Genomic DNA, 15,197 nt, shown 5'->3' with positions numbered 1-15,197 from the left:
GGTACATTTAAGTGATCATTTTTTACTTCAAAAAGGTCAACCACGTGAGAAATTACTAATGATTAGGTCGATTAAAGTCATGTTTTACTGCTGAAAGATCAAAAAGGTACATTTAATTCATGTATGAACTTGCTCCAGAAAAACCCATTTCAACCAAAACCAATTACCCAGCCCACCCGACCTACCCATCATTTCACCTCTAAGGTAGTAGTGATAATGTACCTTTTATGGCTGATCTCGGGTAAAGCAAGACAGGTTATTTGCATAAACTATGTCTATTTAGACATGATTAACTCTTAACTCTCAACCGGCATTATTGTTGTCAAAAGGCCAAGTTTAAACTGGTAATTGGAGCCTTACATTGTTCTTCCAGCTACATTTCAGAAAACCAATAACAAGATGTCATCACACATAGCATGACCAATATAAGGTAGTAGTGATATATATTATACCTATTTAGTCGAAATTTTGCAACCAAAAGAAAACCACTAGCTAAGAATATAATAAAAAAAGCTCGGTTTTCAAGCACAAAAAACAGAAAGCGAGAAAGGGAGATCATACCTAGTTTATAAAATTTGCAAATTGACTAACCCATTCACCAACAATGCTGTCAATTTCCTTTTGAGTATATGTATTACGCGGCCAAGGAACCTATGAAAAGCATAGCCATAATTTATTGAGCACACCGACATACATACTAAGTTAAAACAGACATATCAAGTACTTACTGATGTTGACCGTCTGTGGGTTAATCACAAATTCATGCATCCAACGCATTATGCAGTCCCCGCATTCCCAATGTTTATCTTGTTGGTTGCACTAAAATTTATAAGCATGTACATATATAAGTTAAACAAATGCAACCATATACGTCAAGCTTTTTATATGTGTGTTAACATGGTAAGAGAACATACATCAACAACAGTCCAATCGAACCTATCTCCAATGCACCTAAAATAAACAGTTTCGTGTTAAGCTACTTACATACAAATCAATAGTATATGATGAGCATATAATACAAATCTTACACATCGATCATTTTTGTTAGTTCATAGCTGAAGCGGGTCTCTCCTTTTTTCTTGGAATCCAAAATGAATACCAACCCTTGACCAGGTGCCAAAATAAATAGTGACCAATGTTTCCTAGAAAACATACAACTAAATCAATATACACAATGACCATCATATTCATATATATAAACAAAGTATTATCAACATATAATACTAACATTTGTAATTAAGGCATGATAAGATAAATATGCTTGTTAGGTTTGTAAGGAGTGATCGAATCAGACAGATAAGTCATGACATTTCGGTCATAGTTAATTACACTTCGTAGCACTTAACCCTTAACAAAATCATAATATTGAAAATATAACTATATTAGTTGTTAGTTAACTTTTGATTCGTGAAGCTTTTATAACATTTTTCATAGCAATTGGATTAATTAAATCTTCCCAGTTTATAACATATAATAATATATAATTTTTGAAATTTTATGTCTTTACTAATATATGCTCTGGTCGTGAACTGGGTTTGCTCTCCTCTAGGCCTCCCCTGATTAGAAGGTGACGGTGATAAGTTTTGTGTGAATGAGGTAGATGTAGATATGTAATAGTAATGAAGCAAATAAAGTTATGATTTTTTCGCCCGTCTGGTGATTCTTCAATTCCATTTATGGAAACGTGAAATGATTTTACATGATGTTTTCTCCTTTTCGCTCACTAATGAAATATAATGTACAACTAAATGACTAATCATCTTAAACAAATAGAAGTGAAGATACAACATAACAATTAAAAAAAAAAAAAAAAAGACAAGATAAGATAAGATTTGGTAATATAACCGGACTGGTCGAGTTAAACGTCAATCTTCTAAAGATAATACACTATGTGAAAAACGTCAATCCAAACGTCTGTTGATTTAACCCTTCACGGTTTTTTCGAGTATTGCATTTTAGTGTTGATATAATTTTAGCATCTTTCAAGTTTAACAAGGTTAACTTTATCTATATAATGATACGTACATATATTTGCCTATAGAAAAAAACATGTTTCTAATGCAAACCATAGGGGTTGTTAAAAATTATATAATGATACATACATATTTTGTCGTTCATCAAAAACATTTATTTGAATGGCTAAATATTAAATTTAATTTACTACTACTCCTAAAACTACCCCATATATGACTAGACGTGTACAAAATATCCGGTTTTAAAAAACCGATTTTTATTATCTAAAATTTGGAACTGATTGGAACCGATTTTTTAAGAACCGATATATAGATAAGAACCGGTTCCATTTTCGGATCCAAAAATCGGTTCCAAACCGGTTCTTGGACAAAAAAACGGAAAAACTATAACCCCGAAAAAAAGCGATCAAACTTTGACCAAGAACCGGTTCCGGTTCTTCGTCATGTTGCCTACTTCTATATATGACTATTCTAATGTTTGACCTTGATCGGGTATTGGGGTCTAAGAGACATAAGCTTTTACAAAGTATCAACTTAACATGGTTTGAATCTAATAACTTGATGACGTATACTATTTCAATTGGGCCTATAACTTGGTATCTTCATCTGATCCAATTATACTTTTGGATCAATACTATCTTATAAACGACAATTTAAGCTGCATAAAAACTTCAAACTTTATTCTCAGAATCTCAGTATGATTAGTTGATAATTACTCGTAATTTATTACGGAGTAATTATTAGTTTATTATTATAACGTAACTGGTCCATATTGACTATTCGAATGTTTGACCTTGATCGGGTATTCGGGTCTAAGAAACATAAGCTTCTACCAAGTACCAACTTAACATGGTTCGAATCTAATAACTTGATTAACTTGATGACGTACACTATTTCAATTGGGCCTATAAGTTGGTATCTTGATCTGATCCAATTATACTTTTGGATGAATATTAGCTTATAAATGACAATTTAAGCTGCATAAAAACTTCAAACTTTATTCTCAGAATCTCAATATGATTAGTTGATAATTAATTTATTACAGAGTAAATATTAGTTTATTATTACAACGTAACTGGTCCATATTTTGTTCATAATAATTCGCAAGGCTTAATTACTTGCTATATATGTACGAAGTGTGCACATTTATTTGGATTGAGATCCTTTAAAGTTAAAACCCAAATTTATAGCTAAAGTTGGCATTTGTACCATTGAATTAAAATCAAAGGTCAAGATGTTCTCAACTTCACCTATGAAGTTGAAAACAATTTTAGAGAATCTTTATCCATCAAGTTATTAGTAACTTTAAGGAATATTTTTCTCAAAGGGATAATCACAAGTAAACACAACTGATCACGTTTACATGTTTGAACAATACATTAATTTTCAGTTGAGTTAAATGAAAGAATGGTCCGGGTTTCTCAATATCACTATGAAATATGAATAGATCTCTTTCTTAATCAACTTGTGGTGCCTCTGGGTCAGCATGGATTTAATTAAGCTATTATTCATGGTTAAAAATGCTATCCCGTGAGCGAGTTGAATACTATTTTCGAAATAAGTCCAAGAATCATTACTTGGTATTTGATGATGTGATTTGAGCTGTTTTAAGCATAGCAAAGGGTTCGCTACCCAACCCCTATAATTCAAACTATGTTATCGGTATATATACCAAATATATATCAAAAAAATTCGTTTTTGATTAATATCAAAATATGAGTTTGTTTTTTTCTTATATTTTTTAAATTTGAACTTAAAAAGTATTTTATTTGCATTTATTTAATAATCTATGTTATTTTAAAAATGTCGTTAACTTCTCATTCTATACTAAATCAAATCTAGTAATTTAATTATAGCTAGGTGATGGGATTCCGATCGAATTACATATATAGTAGATAGTATCATAATTTAATTACAGTACCCCTTAACAAATTAAATCCTAATCCGAATAGGATAATACTACTACTCGATCGATCGTATATAAATTCTAAAAGGGCAGCCTCCAATTTACATGCTTAAAAGTTGATATTAATCTACACCTGTAATTACTCGTTCGATCGTCTGTTGACGTTGCTAATTAATTAGCCAACGTACTTTTTTCATTCTAAATTCTCCATATAATAACTTGATCACCATGATGATGCGTGTTTACATGATTCTCTTCTTCCTATTCTTTTCCCCTGCGGCTTCAACTTCACGATTCAACGCCATTCCAATGATGGCATCAAGTGCAATAAGTAGTGAACAACTTATTATTCCTTCAACAACCACCACGACTCCGGCTTCTACAGGCGGTCTTCAATCAGAGAAGCGAAGAGTCCCGACAGGTTCAAATCCACTTCATAACAAACGAAGAAGGTTCTTGATCAGCAACAATAGTAATGGAGCGACTCGAAGTAATATTTTTATATATAAGAGCTAGGCATCAGCCACGGAGCTAGCTAGCTAGGTTTTCTATCACATGCATATCCTAATGAAGTTCTACAATTGAAGTTTATCTAGAATAATTTACTCTTTAGATTTGTAATGACGATTCACAATTTACTGTTTATGTTTAATTATTACTAGTACTATATATTATATATAGGTTATTTTGTTTGTTTTGATAATATCATCATATATGTTAGAGATCGATTACTAAGTTAAATCGACCGCAACCAACTTCAATTTAATTAATTAAACATATATTTAACGACAATCCACGCTATCACGACATCATGACAAACAAGAAACACAATCGATAGATTGTTATGAATATATATCACATCCAACCATAACTATATCAACTTTATAAATTTTTAGTCGTAATTAACTAGCTAGAAATCTTAAATATGGTATATAAATACTTACACTAGTGATTGATAATTTGATGTATATTATTGTTCTGGCCCATTGATTCTGTTTCAATACCAGATAAACTGTTCGTGACTTTTATGTTTACTTTAATTTCGATTGAAAAGCTAACCTAATTTTGATTTATATCTTCACTTGCTTGATTGACCTGAAAATCAGAATTAATGATGATTAATCCAATGTTTAAAGGTTAAAAAACGTTTCACTTTACGGTTGAAGTTGTGCTTTGATCAATTTACGTTGATATCTTTCTTTTCCCATCGTCAATAACATGGTAAGCGAAGTACCAAAAGTCATTTAATTTATTAATTAATGCTAGTAGTTAAAAGCAATGTTTCAAAAACAGGATATCAAATCAGTCTCATAATATTTTACCAGTTTGATCGTACACTAAAAGAAATTACTGGACAGGTTTTTTTCTTCTTCCAAATATGGAGTAAATTAATTGGGGCCTAAAGGCTCGGTGAACTATCGCCAATAGGTCACTTCGTATGAGGTAGATAGACGATTTTGTATGTTTGGGTATAAAAAGTTACACTTTTCATATTGATATCAAACTAAACGCAATATAAGTTTAATCTCATTATACCGCATCAATCATTAAAAAAAAAATCGCGTCAAAACGACATTAATATATATCAAAATGTAAATATAAATATAAAAACTAAATATAATTAGAATTATGTCTGTACCGAATGTGCATGGTTGATTTAATAAGGACTTTGACTTTGAGTATTCTATCGAGTCTCACTTAGTTGATGGTAAGTCAAAGAGATGAAGTGTAACCTGAGATCAAATTTGCTTGCATCAATTTTATGTGAACAAGAATTTCGGCCCATAGTGCAAATAAAGGTGATGAATTAATTTGATTCCACCGAGGGTGTATAAAATACTTGAGGGTATATTAAAAAGGTCTGTATTAATGTTATTATAGTCGGAAGGTGGAGTTAGTTTTTTTTTAAAGGTGAATTTCGCTTGAAATTTCGTGTCGTGATTCGACAGCGAGAGGTCTAGCATACGTTGTCTTAATCGGGTCTGCACTAGAGAGCTCTCTCAAAGTAGAATTGTCTATTTCAAATACCCAATGGGAGAAAAAACCCCTACTAATCCGCCTGAAGCCACGACGATTAATAGGGGTAAACCCTGCCCTCAGGCTTAAACCTGGGTATACCCAAGTCAAGCTCTCATAAAAGGACTACCTATATCTCAAAGTTGGTGAAATAGAGATTCGAACTTGAGACCTATAAGTCACCAGGGGAACTCCAAACCGCTCCACCAACTCATCATTGATTAGGTGGAGTTTGTTTGACTTTATTTTTTTAAACAGCAGAAAGTATTTGTTTTTGTTTGAAAAGTGAAAGTTCGTGACTCATTTCAAGATTTTGATGATCACAGTTTGGAAAAAAAAAAACGGTTTATATTTTGGTTGTGGTAGATTTTGCAAATTGTTAGGTGCTCATTTAAAGGTCTTATATATTAATAACTTATACTATTACTCTATATTGCCACTACCGCTAATAACCATCGCTATTATCTGTCGTCGTGACCACTATTATGACCATCGTCATCATATCCATATAGTTCCAATTAATTGTAAGCTTATGTTAAAAACTTCCGTGTAATGTTAAAAAAAAAAAAAAAAAAACTTCCGTGTAGAAAGAAACAAGCACTTGTCCAATTGGAATGGGCTAGCTAGGCTGGTGAATTCTTGGGCCTCAAGCAAATTCAAATACATCTATACAATATGGCAGTGGTCAATATTTCTTGGGACTCACGTCAATCAAAGATGGTGGTCAGATTATAATAATAGTTATGATAATTTTTCTAATAATAATAAGTTTTGTTATAGCTAATGAGAGTTTTAATAATATTCCGGCTTTCTATTAATTTCTTATAAATTTTATTAAATTCCAACAAAAGTGATTTGTTCATAATCTTAAAAAATATATTTAAACTCATGTCAAATATATAAGATGTTTACTATATTTCAAGATTAAATAATTTATTAGATGGTGTAACCAATTTCTTTTTTCCTTTTTTTTGTAAATTTGAATATTAATGTATATAAAAAACAAAATGGTTATTTAAGTAATGTAACAAAATCAAAGTAAAAGAATGAATATCGAGACAATGAAAGCATGTATATTATTTCATATATTGTGATACTTTTTTTGAGCAACATGTATTATCTCTTGATATATCACCTTAAATTTTTTTCCTCGATTTAACTCGAAAAACTGCAACGTATTATATTTCGTACATCAAAACTAAACGTTGTAGATAAAAATCAAGAGTTGATGAAATTGTCCTTGATTTTTATTAATATACCAACGGAGAAAAAATAAAGCATTTCAAAATAATTTAAACAATGTCTACATGACAAACCAATTATAACCCCGACCTAAATGACTTAACATAGGGCGAGTATCGGTTATTAAAACGTAGAGCCAAATGCCGATATAAAATGAAATTCTAGGTTTGATTACTTGATAAAAATCAATAGTTATTATATATACTTGATAATTTTCATACCTGAATTTATTTATTTATTATATATATATGCACGCATAATATAATAGTGTGGTGGCGGTGAAGGGGCGACGACCGCAACAAAAGCGGTAGCAGTGTAATTAATGTAAAATAAGTAATGTAATTATTTAAGAGTTAAAGTTCGATGTTGTAAAGTGGGTATGATGTCATATACTTAAATTAAATGAAATTTATCTCCCATGCTAAGTTTTTTTAATACAATCATTTATTTCTTATGAAACAAAATATAAAAAAGTTGGTATCTATACACGATAAGAATTGTATTCAACGTATAAATTTTATTTTTAAGTAACCACACACATGACACAACCAAATATTTTCATCCTATATAAGTCACCACATACAAAATGAACATCCCAAAATAAATAAACTCCCAAAATCCAACTTTTCAGATGAGTTTTTTGGTGGGAAGATTAGCCGCTGGAAAAGAAGGCGCTTACTTTTTACAAGAATCCAAACACGCCGTCGCTCGTCTCGCCGAGAAAACCAACAAACCCACAACCGCCGCTACCACTCCGGCGCCCACAGTTCTTGAAACTGATGCCGACATCTTACCGGAGATATTAAAGCATAATTTACCGTCCAAGATTTTCCGGCCACCGTCAGAGTCAACTTTGTCAGCTGGGTCAAAGTGGGTGATTCAGTCTGATGAATATAATGGTTTATCTTCTGTATCTCGTGATGCTATAAACCCTCTTAGAGCTTATGTCTCACTTCCTCAAGTCACTTTTGGACCCAAAAGGTAGCAACTTTTTTTTTTTTTTTTTCCGTTTAAAAACAAATTGGTCAATTTTTGATATAAAGATTGAAGTAGCTAGTAATTTTCTTGTATAGTACTAATTAGTACTTGTATCTGCTTGAGTTATTGATTGTTTAAGCCCATAAGTTGAAGATGATAAGCTTATAAATTGGGAGAAATGAGGTTTATCAATTTTCTTGAAATTTCAATAGGCCGATAAGCCCTGAAAATAAGCTAATCCAAACACCCCCTTAGATTACACAAGCCGTGTGAATAAGCTAACCAAAGACCCATTGTCAAGTTGTAGCCTTTATTTTGATTTTCTTTTCTTGAATACAATATTACTAAGAATAGCTAACTTTCTGTTTTTCTCAACATTTTTTGTAAAACTTGGGCTGAATGTTTATCTTGATTAAAGAAGCTTTCTGTACTGATTCTAATCATGGATTACTTTGTTTTGAAATATTAGCTGTCCGAGTGTTGTTTATGTCTAATGTTTGTTGTGATTCGATCGAGATAACGCTATTAGTAAAATACTTAATATATTGTTCATTGGCCTCATTCATGTACATTATAAAAGTTCACTCCATTCTATAAGTGTTACTAAATTACTATTATATGGGATATGTTTTTTAGTTTTGAGATACGTTTCTGAGGTTCAATCCTTTACTTGCAGATGGCAGCTGCCTAATTCAGATAACTCTTTTTCAGCTTCAACCGCAAATGAAATGCGTACTGATAAGTACACTCCAATTGATTCTGAGAAGTTGAAGGCTGCAGCTGTTGGATTATCACAAAGTAGGTTTCTCTCTTAAAAAAAAGTATAGTTGATTCACCATTTAAACTTCTCAAGTTATTGTATTTATTTGATGCCAAAAATTGATTTTGTTTACACTTTACCGAGGTAACATGCTGATTTTCCTTTTATCTTACTTTTTCAAACCTTAGTTGCAAAAGCATTTGCTGCTGCTACTGCTCTTGTCTTTGGCGGAGCCACACTGACTATTGGATTTGCAGTCTCACAACTTGAGCTTCATAATGTAAGCCTCCTTCCCTTTTTCTTAGTGTTCATCATCTCCTTTGTTTGAGTTTATTGCCAAAGAGAAGGATACCATGCTTTCTGTGTGCTCTGTTATCTGCACTTACATGTACAGTTTCAACATTATTTAGCATCAAATAGTGGTCCAATTGATTCCCTAAGTCGATTGATAAATTTGTAATGTCATATCACAGTCCTATACAACAGCAGTAGACTGTTGTTGACGGTTTCTATAATTGTAATGTGTTCTGTAGACTGACGATATAAGAACCAAAGGAAAAGATATCGTTCAGCCGAAGTTTGAATCAATCAAGGAACAAGTTGCCCCTTTGAGAACTTGGGTATGTTATATACCAAATCTTCAATTTAAGATAGTAATTAACTAATCGTATGCAATCTAATGTTGTTTTCTTAATATCACTATATCAGGCAGAAGATGTTGCTAAGAAATGGCATATGGAGAAAAAGGAAGACATCAATGAGAAGCCTCTGATTAAGGAGCTATCAAGAATGTTGGCTGCCAAAAAGTCTACCTAAACGATAAGTAAAAGTTCAACATAGGTCTTCTAGCTTGGTTTGTTTTCTGTGTTGTTATATACATCGATCTATGGTGGTTGTTGTAAGTATAAGTATAGTGAATAATGCCGTTAATCTTGTACTAAAAGTTTATAGATTCATATATAAATACATGTTTTACACTTCTAAGACCTGAAATACACCTTTTCAATGTCATTTTAATTCCTTTTGTCTAAGGTATTCGTGATTATGTCTTCAAAATTGAATTGCAGTCTATGCCAGCTGTATATTTCAATGGTCCTTTTTTTATTCCAGTGCATCATGCACAGGCCCAAAAAATTGTATAAAATACAAGTTTAGTCCTCGTTCAACAAAATACTTGTTCCCCAAGTAAACAATAACCGACCTAAACTTCTAATAAGGCCAACTGTAAAACTCTGTAGCCCTCTAATGGGCCTAAGACAAATATACGGCCAACAACATCTTGTAATCTTGTAAGTTGTAACATTTATAGAGTAATAGTTTAAGGCTACAAAAACTGTACCTGCATGCCATGAAATTGGCATAGAGAAGGTTGTTTAAGAAATCTAGGTGGCCTCTTTTCTTATAGACATGGCTCTTTTGACTTGCCACTATGGTTGTCATGTAACTAACAAAATTCAACAAGCGTAGAATGATTCATAAGTGTTCTATATTGTGATCATTTGATTTGTCTCAAAGATTCCATAAGGTTATAATTCTTGTATGTAGACTGTAGTATAGACTGATCACAATTTTAAGTTGTTTATCATCGAGAAAGTCCATATAAACAAAGTTTCATGAACATGTATTCTTGTTCACTCGGTATACTTTGAATCCATACAATATTGTTCAAATAGTCTTATTGGTTTGTTTTACCTCCTAAAGCATACAAAAATATTGTTGTCAATGACGGAAGTTAATATCGTTGTCAAATCTCTATATCACAGATTTACATTCTGCTGGAAACCAATAATTAATGGTTCAAGACTTCAAGTGAAAGTTCATATCTTTACGTTTTCGATTTCACTGACTTTGTTGGAACCTTTCTTGGTTACTTCTTCTTGGCTGAATCTGTAATCCAAGCCAGCTCCATATTTCCATGCCTCAAGTTGCCTGTTCCATTTGTATTTCATCTCGGTTGAAAATGTATCGATCACAGGCCTGACACAATGTTAAAATGGTTGGGGTGATCATCTTACAATCTGAATAGATGACCTATAAATCTATAGTATCTCATATTAGTAGTCATAGATAGTCTGATACCTTATAAGAGGGTCAATGAATATTGAAAGAAATGTATAAGAACCCAATGATGAAAAATGTCCTAGCCAGTCAATCAGCACCGGGAAGCCAACCTGTTGATTGTATATATTAGATCTTTCTCTTCGGTAAATTTAACAATCTGAGCCGGCTATTTACCTGTTTAAATATAGAAGGAATTATTTGAGGCTTTGTTAGCATAACAAGGCCTAGCGTCTTTACTAGAGGACCAAATTGTATCACATCCTGTCACAGTTAGAGTCAAAGCCAAGTCAGAGTCAGATTCACTTTCCTTTGAACCATTTTCTAAAGAGAGAAATTCAATTAGAGTCCATGATATAACAAGTTACCTGAAGAAATGGTCTTAGCACTGGATCCCCTAGTTTCTGCAGAAACACTTTTAACAGTTAAAAATGATTAATGGGGAATAATCTAACTTAAAAGCTACACTATATACCTGCATGCTCTGGAAATTGACATGAAGAAGGTCATTAATGAAATCTGGTGAGACACCGGTCTCTTTTCTTGCAGACATGGCTCTTTGAAATAACCAAGATGCACTTAGGTTGGGCTGAAGAATATATTTCATTCATGTAAAAAAGTAGTTCCCATTGAATATAACCTAGCCAGGAGGATATACTGACCATGTATGGATTCAACAATGACAAATTCTCGGAGTCCAGTAGATTTCCACTAATTGCTTCATGTATTCCTGAATTTTATAGGTATAAGATGAATACGGGGAGTTCTAAAATGAGTTTATAGATAACTTGAATTAGTAACCTATTTTTTTACTTACCATTTGATAGTCGTCCGAGATGCCTGGTCAAACTTCCAAAACCGCCAAAGGAAACTGGAGACTGTATGCCACTAGCATCACCAAACTGCAGAAAATAACAACGTAATGGGCATGCGGAAATTTGATTTGAATGTTAAATATTGAAGCTTAAAAGACTTGATTATTATACCTGTAGAATACGATTGAAAGCTGCTGGTAGTGGACTGCAAATTAAACTCTCCACGATGAAGATAAATGACTTGGTCATTTTTTCAGATTGACTTATATGTCTTAATGCCAATAAAGATGAATAGAAAAATCTAAACCAACCATAAGTTGGGATACTGTTGATCAAGCATTGATCATTCCTTGCAAAGGAGCAAGGGTTTAAATCATGGAAACATTATGTGCATATACGATGGGTATACAATTTTACCTGTCACGATAGGTCGGGAAAATACCATATATAACTCTCAGAATCTCTAACTCACCCAATGAAACTCCCTGTTTGAAGTTCATAATCTTAAATCAGCATATAATAGCATCATATGTCTAGTAAATTATCTGTAAAACATGCCTGGCGATGTTAATATTTCTTGCAAGGACTATAGAGAAAGCTCGAATACATAACCTGATATTTTGGCATCAGATCCCAATAATCTTCTAGCAACTCTTCCAGTTTTGGGCTGCTAGGTTGTGGCTCAACATAAGTGAACATGTACGTAGTTCGATCCAATGGCCCCGAACCAGCAGGAAATGCCTATTGGTTTACCAAAAAGTTCGTTTTGCAGATATTAAAAGTAGAGTCGGTATATAGTGTATCTCCAGCGAGTTAAATCAAAGAGGCTAGCTTTAAATGGAGTGGGTCAAATTGGCCGACGGTCATTCATAGTGCATTTTTTATGCATAAATCGTCATAAATAACTTGAAAGTATAGAAAATGAGTTTTCAAGCTCACACAATGCGAGCTGGACAATGTTAACAAGTCTCAAAATTACACCCTTTGACCCTGCAGACATGTTATCCAAACCACCCATTTGTCATCTATAATTAAAAACATTCTACATTAATGACATTTTCAAACAAGACAATCATAGTTACCTCCCAAAAGTATTGTGCTTCTGAGTTTCCAACCTTTTTCGCCTCAGCACTACTAAATATCACATCACTATTAGAATTTTCCTTGAAACCTCGACAACAAGAACCAACAACCAGGCAAACGCCATCAGGCTTCCTGCCTCCTCTAATCTGTGGCATATCAGCCAAATCAGTACTATATTGTATGTTTGGCAGTAACCGATAATCTCTTTATGTCATCACCTGTTTTAGCACAGGCGAAAAATTCCCCATTGCATCGATTATGAGACTAGCTGACAAAATCTTCCTCTCCATTAGTTGCAATACCTTCAGAGTTGATCTTTTATAAGTGTGCGTTTTGTTCTTTTGGAATCATTTAACAAAACTATACTGCCATTGGCATTAGAAATCTTACTGCTGTATCCTGATAAACGTTTATGCTAGACACGCTGCAACCCTCAAAGACTACTCCACCAAGTGAAGTGAATCGCTCCTTCATGATATCTACAAGTTTTGCAGGACTGCAAGTGATAACAAACCATCAATTCATCATATGACAACACCAACAATCTTACAAAAACAAAACAAAATACCGGATAGGAGAACTTACGAAACGCCAAGGTTAAGGATGTTTAAAACCCAAATCTCTCCTTTCGTCTCAAACCCACATCTGTTCTGAAAATTAGAAATCATGGACCCTTTGAGTTAAGTAATATAAAGTATAAACCAATCAATATTGAAATTTTTGTTGAAGGTTAACTAAAATATGGATTTCGTAACTGGATTAAATACTGAAGTTGTAGCCTGCTCAATCTCATCTTCTGTTAAAATGCCAATTTCGACAAGTTCCAAAAGCTCTTTCCTTGATATATTCCACTCTTGTTCCCTCTGGTATCAAGTGAACCCAATGTAAAAAGATTGATTGACATAGTCTTGATCACATGTGACCATATAGATAATTGCACACCATAATGTATATACCCCTTTTAGTAAATTTCTTTCCACAACTCCTACTCGAAGACCTTTCAAACTTAACGCGGTAGCAAGGAATATCCCTAGAGTACCCCCACAAACCAACACATCAAACTTATCCACATCTTTCTCTGCGATATCAGATTCGGTAAACAAACCAGGCATATTATAGACAACTTGTTTGGGTTCTTGAACAACTGCAATTCAAATAATCACAACCTTATGTAGCTACAATTGTATAAAAATATGTAATAGGGGTGGCAATATTGTCGTGTAAGGGTTAATTGGGTTGCAAGTTTGTGCATTAACGGCATCATATATCTCATCTCATACTTAACCCATATATCTAATCATATAATAAGTTGAACCCAAACCCAACCCCGTTTGTTGTCAACCCATTTATGACCTCTCAAAAGGTAGTAAGGTACACAACAAAAACTATAACCGCTCAATATTTTGAATGCACAAGATATATATTAGGGCATATGTATATAACTATATACAACTTAACAACCATAAAATACTTCGAAGATAGACGTTACATATTACTATATTAGGAGATAATAGTAAGAAATCATAAAACTGTTAGATTGTTGCAGGCGGTAAACGGTTAGTAAAACCAACCCAAACCCGACCGAATTATCAAACATGCGTTTATGACCAATCCCATTTAACCACAACCTAGTCACCCAGACCCTTTAGCTTAGTGTCATGTCAAAAATTGTCACCCCTTACTATTTCAAATAATGATACTCAAAACTAACCTGATTGATTAGAGCAAATACTAGACCAAACATTATCCAATCTTTTCAAAGCATCATAAGAATATGCCCCACCTGCACCCCCAACTTCCCCACCAACTGAAATGCTCTCCATTATCCTCTATATAATCCCAAAAACACAAAAAGCAACAAACTTTATTCAGCTAGAGCTAAAATCAAACACCTTGTGTGCATATATCAAAAACCAAGAAATGTTTACCTGAGTTCTTGAAGACATGGCTTTTGGCTGCAAAGTTAGCTTCTTTTTTTGTCTTTGAACATTGTAACCAAAAGGGTGTTGAGAAAAGCCATTGAATTTTAATGGGTGTTGTGTTTGAAGTTGAAACTGAATCATAACCATTGTTGTTTAACTTTTAATGAATTAAAAACTGGGATTTTTGTAGAACATTTGGTTAGAAATTTGTGTGTACGAACATGGTACACGTTTAAGCAAAGCCAAATTTGAGATATTGGATTGAAGTCTTGATGTGAGAAAAAATAATCTCAAGTTTAAAGACAAAGTTTAAACCGAATGAGTTTGTAATAAAATTAAAAACTCTAGTAATTTATAATACCAAGAAAAAAAAGAAAAAGAAAACCAAACATCTTAAATTACTTCGAATAATGCGCGACTATTAAGTATTAACTCAATTAGCCC

The 15,197-nt window shown here is 33.0% G+C and overlaps 2 protein-coding genes across 2 annotated transcripts; one reads left to right on the top strand and one right to left on the bottom strand.

Moving 5' to 3' along the window:
* The first annotated feature begins 7,704 nt into the window (after positions 1-7,704).
* On the top strand, positions 7,705-9,868 carry LOC122596756. The gene is made up of 5 exons (XM_043769386.1): positions 7,705-8,118; positions 8,792-8,913; positions 9,064-9,155; positions 9,409-9,495; positions 9,584-9,868. Exons 1-5 carry the CDS (start codon positions 7,769-7,771, stop codon positions 9,689-9,691), a joined length of 759 nt encoding a protein of 252 aa, XP_043625321.1. The 5' UTR covers positions 7,705-7,768; the 3' UTR covers positions 9,692-9,868.
* A 607-nt stretch (positions 9,869-10,475) lies between these two features.
* On the bottom strand, positions 10,476-15,000 carry LOC122595563. The gene is made up of 18 exons (XM_043767945.1): positions 14,760-15,000; positions 14,543-14,660; positions 13,788-13,975; positions 13,587-13,694; positions 13,417-13,481; positions 13,222-13,327; positions 13,050-13,133; positions 12,831-12,977; positions 12,361-12,489; positions 12,166-12,233; positions 11,920-11,953; positions 11,751-11,835; positions 11,596-11,663; positions 11,409-11,522; positions 11,302-11,337; positions 11,111-11,197; positions 10,955-11,046; positions 10,476-10,852 (listed from the first exon to the last, which is right to left on the bottom strand). The coding sequence occupies exons 1-18, from the start codon at positions 14,898-14,900 to the stop codon at positions 10,693-10,695; spliced, it is 1,830 nt and encodes a 609-aa protein (XP_043623880.1). The 5' UTR covers positions 14,901-15,000; the 3' UTR covers positions 10,476-10,692.
* Positions 15,001-15,197: the final 197 nt, after the last annotated feature.

The sequence above is a fragment of the Erigeron canadensis genome, chromosome 4 (genome assembly GCF_010389155.1).
Source record: "Erigeron canadensis isolate Cc75 chromosome 4, C_canadensis_v1, whole genome shotgun sequence".
NCBI lineage: Eukaryota > Viridiplantae > Streptophyta > Magnoliopsida > Asterales > Asteraceae > Erigeron > Erigeron canadensis.
The sequence above is the reverse complement of the archived record's forward strand: the minus strand, read 5'-3'. Positions and strand labels throughout refer to the sequence as shown.